Below are 13,361 nucleotides of genomic sequence, written 5' to 3'. Positions count from 1 at the left end.
TGCTCTAGGGGCCATCCTTTCCGCACCTGCAGTGTTGCTTTTTTTGTTTCTGATTACTCTGTTTTTCTATAGTGCCCTTTGTAAAATGACTTTATAAGCAAAAGTATCAGCAAATGCACAGACCCTGGTGTTTTTTATTCTAGTGTTTGCATTCTATCTCACCAGCACTATTACTGCCCCATTGTTTCTCCTTTGGGAAATTATGAAGGCACTCCCTTCTGTAGACCCGCTCTTGCTTCATGGGCTGCCTCCATCATTTTCGTTGCCCTCCTTTGGTTTTCTCCGTTTGTTGTGTTGTAACCATATGCTTGAACTTCCCTGGCTGACAAACTGGTGAACTGAATAGTTCTTTAATATTTTTATTCTATATTTTTATTTTCCTATAAGAAAAATGAGTATTATTTCTAGCCTTTAAGTTACCTTAAAATGTCCACTTAGAAAACTGTGCTGTAGTAAAGATCTAGCCATAGAGCTGAAAGCATCCAGTCCTAGTTTTTCCTCCCATCAGTGAACTAGGAAATTGCAATCCTGCATGCTGGCTGTCAATTAGCATTATCTCCATTTGTTTTAGATCCAGACAGGCGGTCAGTTTCCACCATGAATCTTTCGAAACATGTTGATCCCGTCATTAGCAAGCGGCTCTCCTCTTCATCTGCAACTTTACTAAATTCTCCAGATAGAGGTACAGTCAAAAGGAAAACAAAAAAAGTGTTCTGTTATTTCCTCAATGCTTTTATTTTTTGGATGTTTACAGCTAAGAATAAGCATCTGAAGTTGCTTTCCCTACGTTTCTCAAATAGGAAGAAAAAAACTTCAGAGTAAAAAAGCAATAAACGTCTGAGCAGCATTTTCCTTGCGACAAGAACATTTCTCATTTTAGAACTTGGCTGAATGATTGCATTTAGCAGTGATGAAAAGCGGTGCTTCCCTCAAGTTTTTAGTACAGGAGTTTACAGCTCCAGAAATCACCCACTTATCCACCAACATGCTAATAATCTGTTATGAACATTTATTTCATTTCAATCAGATTGTCTTTGACATTCCATCTGTACTTGGGGAATTCCAGGCATTAACGTTCTAAAAAATCTTTTTAAATGATTCATGTTGGCAGATTTCATTTTGCTAACTTATTTCTCCTTTAACCAAACCTTTCTAACTGCATTTCTTGTGTGTGTGACTGGTTTTTTTGGTGTCCATTCATTTAAAGGGATATGGCCCAACTTTAAGAATATCATCATGTAAGCCTCCTAAAAATTTCAATATTCATAGTCCTCCAGTTAACATTTTATTTGAATTTTGAGTTTTATTCATCCCATGGATTTACAGTACATGAATGCTGAGTTACTTATAAAATTAAAGTTTCATTCTACATATTTATATATCATAGAATGAAAAATCAAGCTTTTAAGATAAGCTACTTGTTTTACGTAACTAAAACAATTTTAAATTTGAAAAACCAAGAATTATTGTGCAATATAAAAACACATACTCTTTGAAAGTAACAAATTGTGGTTATTTTGAGTGCTTTATTAAGAAACTGATTGGTTTTGAAGTGTTTATAGTCTTTAAAAAAGATTGTAATGTGTGCATGTTCTATATGTGTGCATGTGTATTTGTATATTTTGTATTGTATAAAATTTATGGTGTCATGTAATGTATAATATAATGTGTTGATGTTAGAATTAATCTCTTAAAGCAGTAAATGTTTGAACAACTTCCAATTTTTGCCTTTTAACCTAAATCTTTTTTTAACCTAGTTTGCCTAAATCATTGATATTAGATGGGCCTTTTATATGTTAGGGAAAAGTATTATTAATTGAAGCTCCTTTCATAAGTAGCCTTTATTTTCAAGCCAATTCCCTTAGTGTAAAATATAGCATACTGTTCTTAGCAGTTGTCCATTCCTCTTTTCTTTGGAACTGGCCACTTAGCACTTGAATTTTATATTTTTGTGAACATGGATCTAAGACAAACCATAATCGGGATTTCACAGTAATTTTCAGTTAAACCTTGCTTATTGATCCCGTAGCTGAAACTGAAATTGGGAGTGGGGATAAACCGACCAGTATCCTATCCACACTTCTATGGAGGACAGTACTGTGTCAGCTGGTATCTGACACCTGACGGTATCTGATTGGATAGTCTGAAGTAATCGGATGGTAGAACTGGGGAAAATTTGGATGGCTCGACTGGATGGCAGAGCCCCTGAGAAATGAAAAGCCTGATTTCATACCCAGCAGGTTAATCATGGAGAAGAGGGGTTAGAGCAGAGATCGCCAGCTCCCAGCGCATGAGGACGCTGTGCTGCATCTGCCATTCTCTCCTTCATGGACGTCCTTCCTTAGATTAATCCTGACTCCATCCACTCTGCCTTTGGGTGAGGTTAAGGGTCAGGGAAAGTTCAAGCAGTGAATAGCTGGAGCCAGGAAATTGCCTCTTGAATCATGGTACAGGTCTGTAAAACCTGATGCCAAGCTAGACTAAAAGAACGAGGAGGACAGCACTAAATTTGGGGGTTCCACTTCTCTGCCCCCTTATCAAAAGAACTGTGATCCAGTTCTGGTTTAACTGGTGAGGTCAGCCTGGAAGAAAAATCTGGTTCATCCAGAGGCTCCCATGTGGCTCGGGAAGCGATTTTTTTTAAGTTAGGCAGAGCACTCAGTAGCAGAGTGAGAAGGCCCTGTCTTTTAATGAGAATCTTCTGCATTTGAACTTCTCTAATTTGAGAGATCTAAGTAATTTAGTTAGTATAATTTCCTTTCTGCTATCTATTTGTTAAATTCAATTATGCTTTATCAAAGTAGAAAGCATTCTTATCAAATTATTAGAGGCTTTTACAGTCTAGTCTTTAGAGAGTGTACACCATTACTAGATTGTTTGAGCTTTCTCAGCCCTACAGCACAGGCCTTAAAGGTGAAGTTAAATTGAAGCTCTGATACTATCATAGTTGACATTCAACTGAAATGCTCTGCTGGTTATTCAAAATGCTGGAATATTTCCATAACAGTTGGTAAATATCCCCTTCCTCAAGCTGTGCTTCCCCAGGCCCTCCGGAGTTAAAGGGGTTAAAGGGTGTTACCTACTAGCGCTGTGCCTTGCCCCATCAGTTTTTAAATGTTTTGATGATCACACCTGGATATAGAGTCACATAGACTGATAAAATGACCCTAGGTAAGGAAACCCCTGATTACTAAAGATTTCTGTGATTGCTGCAACAGAGACAATATTGCCACTGGGAATTTTTGCATTAAAAGTGTTTATTATTAAGCTTCCTTCTTCACCAGTTTCCTCTCCCCCCTCAAGGAAGACAGAGCATTTGAAAAAAATAAGAAGGAAATTGTCTACTCTTAGCTGAAAATTAGTCCATACATTTTTTTCCCCCCAGAATCTAGACTAGAGGACATGGTGGTGGACCTAAAGCTGAATTCTGCCCTCATGTTGTTTGGGCTGATAATGGGTTGTTGTTGTTACTGTTTTAGTTCAAACTATGCCATCATATGAAAAAAAAATGGAAGATATCATAGAACATTTCAGGATGTAACAATATGTACCTGATTTCTACGTGGCACCCATCATTAGGAACAAAATAGTGATTTCCTGCTTGTGGAGGAACAGGGCAGCACAAATATCTGTAATGTTTAGTTGCCTCCTTGGACCAGATTGTCTATTAAGGGAATTGTCAATATCTCATTTTAACTGCTGAAGGAGGATCAATACTATAGTTGTTTCATGAGAATTAATACCTTTTCCTTCAGCAGCTTATCTCAAGATCAGGCCCTTCTAGGTTGAAAAAATTTTAAAAGTAACTCTCCTGTACTAACCTTTACTAAAAATTTATCTTATGGTAGAAGAGATCTATTTCTCTCTTGCTCAGGGCATAGTTAAGAATATGGTAGAACTGGAAACATTTCTCCTAGCAACATCTTTCATTCAGAGTTTCAAAGTTATTAAAACAAATCTCTTTGGATTTGCTTTAAACCCAAGTCAAAGAGGGTGTTTAATGATCTTCATTTGAATCAGATTCTTTGGTTGATACCTTAAAGACGAAATAGAAATAGAGCAATTAAACTTCTTAATCAAGAAGAAAAACCAGACATGTCTTTTCAATGATAGACCAACTCTGCAGTTTTGAGTCATTTATTCTACAGAGTTTATCTAAGAAAAGGAAGGATTCACCTCTTCTTTCCTTTATCATCTACTGAAATTACAATTCTGTTGAAGATTTTAATTTAATCCTAATTACTTTCCCCACTGATTTAATTCTCTGAATGTATTCTAATTTTAGGTTAGATTATGTTCTGTTGATACACACACACATACACACACACACACACACTGCCATACTATAGCTTATAATGGCACTTATCCTATTGTGCATTCTACCAACTGTATTATAATAGTTTTTATAACAGATATTTTTTATGTATGTCTTCATATCAGCAGATAAGGTTTAATGTCACAGACTCTCCTCCCAAAACCCAGAAAATCTAATAAACTATTCACTAATTCTTAAATACACCAGTGCCTGATCAAAATGGCTACTCTTTTATAATAAAGTCAGGTAATTAAGGTACTTATTGGAGGTTGGTACCTCCCTTTGAAATAGCAGATATTTTCTTTAACAACCTTTAACACTGGATGGCTTCTATTAACTAAAATTAATTTTCTGGAAGTTAGAAGTCATTTCTTTAAAATATATATAAAAAATTATTATAAGAATAGTTGCTCCAGAGGCCAGAGGACTTGCACCTGCTGTTTGTGGTGCAGAACGGAGTGGCCTTGTCAGGTTTAGTTTTAAAGGTTTTTATAAGTGATTTGGGAGTATGTTCTAAAATATACAGTCCTCCCTTGGTATCCACGGGAGGTTAGTTCCAGGAACTGCTGCAGACACCAAGATCCTCAAGTGCTTGAGCCCCATAGAGAGCCCTCTGCATCTGCAGGTTCTGCATCCATGGATACCAAGGGCCAACAGTATACTTAGTGGGGAAAATCCACATATAAGTGAACCTGTGCAGTTCAAGTTGTGTTGTTTAAGGGTCAAGTCTATATGATCACTTTATTTTAGTGATATTTGTAGGATTTTGCAAGCTTCTCCTGATATCTTTGGAAAGTAGCTTCTGTATTTTCATAGACCATTACTGGAAGCTAATAGCATAAGCAAAGTAATTTATTTGTAATTAGCTTGCATTTCCTAACAGTGGTCTTGTGAAGCCCCAGTACAATTTGGGACTCTACTGCATTGTATCATTTTAAATTTATTTTCTGGATTCTTCATAAACCCACTAGTAATTTCCAACATTATGGTTACATTGGATTTTGACTTTTCTACCTTAATTTTATGTTCAGCTTTATCCTTATCCTCCATCAAAAGTTTTATGTTCTTGCCAAACCAGGGACCTGAAAGAACCTGCTTTCTGAATGGGGAAGACAACAGTTCTATACAGAACTTTACAGGAGTCCTCTTTCATTTTATGATATCTAATTCCGCCCCTCCCAGTTACCCACGTAGCAGTTCATGGAGATGTAGCAAAATCTAATGGAGACCCTTTCTATCTTTATTTATGTATTTCCAGTCTCGCATTAAGCTGCCCAAGCCTGTGTTGAACTTGACACGCAGGATACTTAGGATGCCCTTTGGTTGAGGTGTATGCCTTAGTCCCACTGCCCATCCCAATGAGGGCAGCTGGGTTCAACGGACTCAGAGAAACATGCCAAACCCACTTGAAATGGTTCTTCTGTTTTGTTACCTGTTGACTCCATAGGCAGGTGGTTAGCAAAAGCCATGTCCACAAACCTAATATAGAGCCTGCCACAGACTTAACACCTTGAAGGGAGCCAACTGTATGGAATAGCCGCTCCTCTGAGCAGAGTCCCTCCTGCCCCAGCTCTGCACCACCTTCCTCCCCGGACAGCCTGATCTCTGTCAAGGTTTCTCTCGGAGGCCTGGGAAGTGAAAAGGGTCATGCCCTGCACCCGCCTCGCCCCTGGAAGAACGCTTCTAACATCTCGCTTATGTGGTGACGTTTAGCTCGCCGCCTGCAGCTCAGCCCGTGGGAGAGCAGCGTGGTTAACAGACTGCTGACGCCCACACACGCGTTCCTGGCCAGGAGTAAAAGCGCAGCTGCCTTGTCTGGAGACGCAGGTAAAACTGTCCAGGTGCACCTTCCTCAGTGAGGTGAAGCCCTCCTTTCGAAGCCCTCTCTGAGCCGCCCTATTTGCATCTGATCACATCTCAGTTCTTCCCATTGCGTGCTTCTCCTCCTCCTGGTGGGATGGCGGGGGAAATACGTGTGCTGGTGTTGGTTTCATGCCCCTGGCATTGTTCCTCTGCGCTTCCATCTTAGCATCTTATCTGGACACCAGATGCCAGGCAGACAAAGGATGTCCCTCCCTGTGATCTGGTGGCTCCAGAGGCTTCTGTCAGTTCCTGTTACTAGAAAATCCTATCCCTTTCCCTTCCTTTCTGCCTTTGCATCTGAGCAGATGATCAAAGGTAGAAATAATTTAAGATTGAACACTACTTTGTGGACTTGGGGATAATATCAAAGCACAAGCCTGTTTAAGCGTAGTGTTTCATAAATGTGGCCGTGGGCTAGCCACTTATCCTTCCGGGGCTGGGCTTTTGTATGTAATCGAGGAATAGTACCCTTTCAAAACTCTAAGAGTTGTGGAGAAGGCTAATTACAGTGTTCTTAGTTGTAACCTTACTTTGAAAATATGTAAAATGTGCCAAGTACTAGTTATTATAATTAGTTATAACTCCTCTACTTTTTTAAAATGTAAAACATGCCTGAATGAGCCAATTGGTTTAATGAGAAGTTCATATAGTCTACACCTAGCTGGAAAGAAAAATACATATTAGGCTTTTGGCAGTGTCTCCTCACAGTGAGTTGACTTAGGTTTTCCCAAATATCCATGTGACCAGCCCTCATCTTTGGTATGTAGGAAACTGCATTGCCTCCTTATAAAGCTCCCTTTAAAAAGGCTTTGCCAAAAAAAAAAAAAAAAAGGCTTTGCCTTTTCAAGCCTCTTCATGTTAACTAACCCTCTTTTTTTTTTTGAATAATAACTCTTGGTAGTTTTATGATGTCTTTCATCTATAGTGCCCAGGGAGCTAGCATCAACTTGACTTCTCACAGTACCCCTGGGAGGCAGTCAAGAAAGCAAGTACAGACATTCCCACCACCTTCCTGTGGAAAGCAAGAGCTTGACAGTCAGTGACTTGCACCAGAGCCGCTGAGGTGGACTAGATCTTAGATGTGCTTCTGTCCTTGGCACGCTTGTGAAGCTGTGTGTACCATCATGCACTCAACTAGCTGGACCACAGCGATCTTTGTTTTCTGTAAAGCAACTCTTCTGTCAGCTGTCACATTGCATCTGAGATTTTTCTGGAGGAAAAAGTACAAGATAATTTATTTTTATGCCCATTGTGTTGTACTTACATACACGTCATGAAAGCTTTTCTTTATGTCCAGCTAATTGAAGAACCTTTGAAACTGCTTTTCAGTCATGTTTTATAGGCTCCAAATAGTCTGTCTCTTGTGCTTCTGAACCTCCACTGTGTGTTGCTTCATACTAAAGGACTGCCTCACAGCTAAAAAAAATAACTGTCTTCCTTTGCTATTTCTGTCATCACTAACTTTTGCCAATTCTTTCACTGTTCCTCTAGTCTCTTCCAACACCATTTCCTCATTTTCCACCCATTTGACTTGCCCATCTTTCCACCTTCCGACATTGTTATGCTCAATCAAGGTGCTTTTTAATCTGCTAACTGGCTCTTGTTTGCAACTTTTACATCCTCCTTTTCACAAACTGATACATTTTTGTCATTTATTTTAATGTGAAGCAATGCCATACATAGCCTTTACTTGTTTGTTTTATTAATACATTCCTTAGATCATTGTTACCTATTATTGCATTGATACAGCTTATATTTAATGAACCCAAACTGGTGTTTAAAATTTTCGGTTTGAAATTATTTGTTTTAATGTCTCTCACATTTATCTTGTCAAAAACACTTTTCCCATCAACTTTTATTTTTCCAGCTCCTCTCCTTGATTTTTTTTTTTCTTGTCTTCCTATTTTTAATGTCATTCCTTCAGTTCACCTTATATCCAATTGCCATTGGCAAGAGGATGACCTACATCTAAAGCCAGGGTTATAATAGCAGATCAAAACAGCCACCCTCACCCCTAGGGTGTCTGGTGATTGTAAATTCCCAGAACAAGTAATAAGAGCAGTTGAAAATTGGAAAGCAGTCACATATGTTTCATTTGTGACCACTGCTTTGGGTTGATTTTTCCTTGCCCATTTTTTAAAAATACATTTAATATACATGTGATTATTGGAGCTCAGGATTAAGTGAATTAACATAAGCAAAAAGAATCTTAGGATAGGACCTGCACATAGTAAGCACTTCATAAATGTTATTATTCTACTATAATGTTCTGCTATTCTCTCTACTGCACAACAACCACGTGAACTGCATTATCTTTTCTCTGCAGCCATTATTTCAAACAGAAAATACCAAATGAGTTAAATTAATGCATACTTGCTACCAAGAGTAGAAAGAAATACAGATATTGTGGAAGACTTGCTCAAAGACATTTCCATAAAAGAAACTTTATATTTAATAAGACTACTTTGGGATATAAAGGGCCCTCTATGGAGAAAGAAACAAATATCGCTCTTCTTTTTCCTTCAGAAAGGCAAGATCATTAGAACTATTGATTTAAAGGTTTCTGGTTTTTAAGTAGTTGCTGTTAAGAACAGCAATGAATTCCATGAAATGTAGTCTCCTTAGAATTAACCAGACAATATTTCTTGAACAATTAAATTCGAGGATTTTTGTATAGACTACATCAGGTAGGTTTCTTCCTTTCCTTCATATTCACTCAGCACTGTAATAAAGAATGAACCAAAGACATGATGAGATCAGTTTACAGCCATGATGGTCTCAGGAAATGTTCCACAGATACCCCCTGAAATTATTACTTCCCACTAGAGGAAAAAGAAATCATATTTCTGAGCTTCATTCCGTTTTCAGTGTCAGACCCATGGCCTCAGAGAAAGGCTGTCATCTAGGGTTTCTTGCTCGTTGAGCGCTTAATGACCTCTGGCTGTTCCCCGGGCTGTGTGTGCCTCTTGCTCATTAATCCAACACAAGTGCCTTGTGCTAGGATGTTCATCTTTAAAGGCATTGGATTGGATTGGAAGGGGTTTGCATTAATGAACTCTTTCCTTGTCTGGGAAGGACAAGTGCTTTGTTGTGGCACTTAAGAAAAGGATAAGTTTTCAAATCGCTTTGCCTGTGATCACAGTAAGCCAAACGACGAGAGGCTCTCCTTCACAACATAAAGGAAACTTCCTTCACCATTAAGGTCTGAAGCAGAGCTTTATGTCAGTTTGCAAGTAAGACATATATCTTTTGAGGAGAACTGAGGGAATGCAAAGTGTTTCAGCTTATCCAAGAAATAAGAGTTCTGTTTTCAGATGATGGGAAAAGAGTGCCGTTTCCAGGCGATCCACTGCCTTGACCATTCGGTGATAACCACAAGATACTGCAAGGCATTTAATGAAAGAGAACACAAGGGTGAAGATGCAATCTGATGGACTTTCTGTCTATAGAGTAAACCAAAATAACATATTTTTAACCATAATTCTGAAATTAAGATTACTTTGAATTTGTCTTATGAACTTTTGAGTTTTGAATTTATTAACTTAATACTATTATATTCAGTTGATGTAATAGTTTCTTTAAAGAGTTGCTACAATGGCGAGGGTTGGGTAAAGTCATAACATGGTCCAGACACATAGTATTTCTTTCAGTAGTCATGTTTGTCTTATTTCCCTAGAAAATGAGATTTCTGGATGAAATATGAAAATGAACCTTGGATCATTACTACCCATATGTCTGATACCTATGCAGTGTTCTGTGAATTTCTTTAACCCCATTGTTACTCAGAATCAACCACTTGATTAATGACAATGTTCCTTTGAAAGTAAGGTCAGAAAGTATGTGGTTTTCACAAAACAAAAATCTCATCTTAAGTAAAACTATAAGTTATTCATGATTATAACAGCTGTTCACGATTCAACTTTATTTTTGGCAATTCTAACATATTCATGTTCTCTTCACCGTTTTAAATGATGACATCCCATTTCCCTATACGTTCCTCTGCTTGTTATGAACCATCCAATGCCTTGGCTTTTGGGGAAAAACCCAAAAGCATGCATTTGATTTGCCTTTAAGTAGGTAAAACATTTACAGAATTTTTTTTCTGGAAATTATTAGTTATTCTTGTAGCAAGTCTTAACACCTGATGAGACTTGGTCATTTAACATTTTAAAAATTCAGTTGCTTTTTTTCCCCCACTGGCTGCTGAATTTTACTTCCAAAATAGCTGCAATATATCTTGCTTGCCTGCTTGCTCACTTACTGTCTTTCCACCTTTTGTTCCATCTGAAAGCTAATTAGGAAAAATCTGATGATAAACAATCCTTATCTTAAAATTATCTGTCGCTAATATAGCATTTTACCAGAACCATCTGTTTATAGGAATATAAGGCCATTGCTTTCTGTCTGGCTGACGTCTATCTCTTTAATTAAAGTATTTCAATAGCCAAATAGTTTATATATTCCTGATTTTTCACTTGGATGTGCCCTCCTTTTGGACATAGGACCATGAGGAGAATTGAGCGTGATGGTTCTGGAGGCCTGTAGGTAATAACGCTTCTCCCCACTTTTCTCTCTATCTCTGCTCCTTGTCCTGATCCTGCTTTTGGCTTTCCTTCAACTGCTCCTCTGGCACTCTTGTGTGTAAAACAATCACCTGCACCCTAGTTACCCCCATTTGTCCTCGTTCAGCATCTTGCAGCCCCATCAACATCACGCCCTACAGAGCCGCACACTCTAGAAACCCACCGGAGCGACCAAAATTCTTTGTAACACCACCCGAGGGCTCCGCGCGAAGGAGGACTGTTCACGGCGCAGCGGTGAGTAGCTCTTGGGAAGCAAGGCTGGTGAGTCCGTGCTGTCCTGGGGCAGAGCGGACACCGCCCCGAGGGGCAGCGCGGATGTCAGAGCCGGCCATGCCGACCTCCATCATCGCGTCCACCCCGCCAGTCTTGCGTCTGCCTGGCTGAGTGATCCTGCCCCTGCACTTCGTTCCCACTTGGGGATTCTACTCCCACAGAAAATCTAAATTTGAAGGTGAAAACCGCTCTTTGTTCAAGCATGTCTGAGTGGCTGGACTGCATCTGAGTGCTTCCAAACACATCAGTGCAATACCAGCATACTTTATGTGTGAAAGTAAGAAAAGCTTTGAAGGAGAAGTGGGCCTGGACTGCTGCCTTTGCATTTTATTCCAACCATATCCAGAAGCTGGCTGCAGTCTAAATGCGGTTCACTAAAAAGCAAGATAAAGACTTTTTGTCTGTTTAGCTAATCCGTGTCAAGGCCCAGATCTTAAAATATAGTGACAAAGTATTTTGAAAACACTAATTACCTGCTAAGTAATTCTTGAAAGGCTGTTGGGCTCTGTTTAGAGAGTCACATTTTGCAAGTGAAGAATATAATTTGTACTTGTTGTTACTGGCAGGGTGGCTGAACTAACCTCAATTTTCACCATGCTGTAAATGCAATGAGGTCACTTGTATATCTCCAGGAATATTTCTTTTTCTTTAAGCCGTGTATTATTTGGCACTTGTTGAAAGATGTAGACATTTGTGTTTTAGTGTTAAAGGACCCCCCAGTGCCAGGAGATCTCATTGCCCCTCTCTCATGGTAGTAGAATGACCCATGAAAGGCTGGAACAATGCTTTTTTCAATCTTAACTTCCCAGAGCAGTTCAAATGTATAAAGCTGATGGACACTTAAAAGGATTTTGCTTAGACCTTTGAGGATAATTCAAGAGTTGTGAGAGGTTGATGGCTTTGCCTATAGGCAGTTTTCTTTCATGCCCCTCAAGCTTTCAGGAATCAACATTTAATTCATGATAGAGTCAAACCTCCAGCCCTTGAAGCCAGAAGTGAAACTACCTTTGAAGTCTGGGAAGTTTACCATCATTAGCATGTTGGTGCTTCAGAAAGCCTAGCTGTGGCTAAATAGCAATAGTCAAGCAGAACAGCTTTGGCCCTGAACACTGGATACTTACTGGGTAGGGAAAAGTGTTTACCAAAGGAAAAATATCTTGTTAGAGATTAAAAGGAAAATTAACACACCAGGAGGAAGGTGTGAGAGCCAATCCTCCAACAGATTAAATGAGAGGGATTTGTCATCACTTGATCCACAACCTGTGTTTTCTCACCGGTTTTCTTTTGTCTTTTCTGTGCCTCTTTCTTTCTGTATTTGATCTATTGGCTGCCTTTTCATTTCTTTACAATTAAATATTTAGGCAAATACTTACTGTCAGAAAACAACTCACATAATTTATATTCCAGAGCTGCACTGCAGAAGTCAACCAAGCACTTGAAAATGTGACTAATGAGACTGACAGATCAAATTTGAAATTTATCTTTTAAACAATTTTTAATTGTGACAAAAAACAAAATTTACCTTCTCAACTGTTTTTAAGTGCACAGTTCAGAAGTGTTAAGTATATTTGCCTCGTTATGCAACCAATCTCCAGAACTTTTTAAATCTTGCAAAACTGAAACTGTACCCACTAAGAAATAACTTTCGATTTCCTTAGCCCTCAGCTCCTGGCAAGCACCATTTTACTTTCTGCTCCTGTGAATTTGATTACACTAGATACCTCACATGAATGAAACCATACTGCATTTGTTTTTTGTGACTGACTACTTGCACTTAGCATAATATCCTTAAGTCTGTCCTTCCAATGTTGTAGCATGTGACAGGATTTCCATTCTTTTCAAGACTAGTAACACTCCATTGTGTATGTGCATGCACACACATATGTGTTGACAAACCACATTTAGTTAATCTGTTCACCTGTTGATGGACATTTCAGTTGCTTCTTCCTATTGGATATTGTGAACAGCATGGCTATGAACATGGGTATGCAGATATCTCTTTGAGATCCTGCCTTCGGTTCTTTTGAATATGTACCTGATTGTTGGATATTATGGTAATTCTATTTTTAATTGTTTAAGTAACTGCTATACTGTTTTTCATAGTGACAATACCATTTATTTACATTGTAACCAACAAGGTACAAGATCTTCCACTTTTTCACATCATCAGCAATATTTGTTTTGTTTTTTAAATAGTAGCCTAAGGAGTGTGAGATGATCTCATTATGGTTTTGATTTGCATTTCTCTAATAGTCAGTGATATTGAGCATCTTTCTATATGCTTGTTGGCCATCTGTATGTCTTTGGAGAAAACTCCAATCAAGTCC

General features: G+C 38.6%; 1 protein-coding gene across 4 annotated transcripts in view; it reads left to right on the top strand.

Annotated features, from left to right (window-relative positions):
* The window catches only part of MAP7 (microtubule associated protein 7), a 175,755-nt gene that overhangs the window by 143,397 nt on the left and 18,997 nt on the right, over positions 1-13,361 (top strand). For 3 of the 4 annotated variants that reach the window (XM_061129977.1, XM_061129975.1, XM_061129978.1), the window contains exons 6-8: positions 572-682; positions 6,029-6,142; positions 10,868-10,995. In XM_061129977.1, the coding sequence (XP_060985960.1) occupies positions 572-682; positions 6,029-6,142; positions 10,868-10,995 (353 nt within the window). The remainder of the gene's footprint in view (positions 1-571; positions 683-6,028; positions 6,143-10,867; positions 10,996-13,361) is intronic. The other variant, XM_061129979.1, reaches the window with a different exon arrangement.

Source organism: Dama dama, chromosome 26, assembly GCF_033118175.1.
Source record: "Dama dama isolate Ldn47 chromosome 26, ASM3311817v1, whole genome shotgun sequence".
NCBI classification, from domain to species: domain Eukaryota; kingdom Metazoa; phylum Chordata; class Mammalia; order Artiodactyla; family Cervidae; genus Dama; species Dama dama.
The sequence above is the reverse complement of the archived record's forward strand: the minus strand, read 5'-3'. Positions and strand labels throughout refer to the sequence as shown.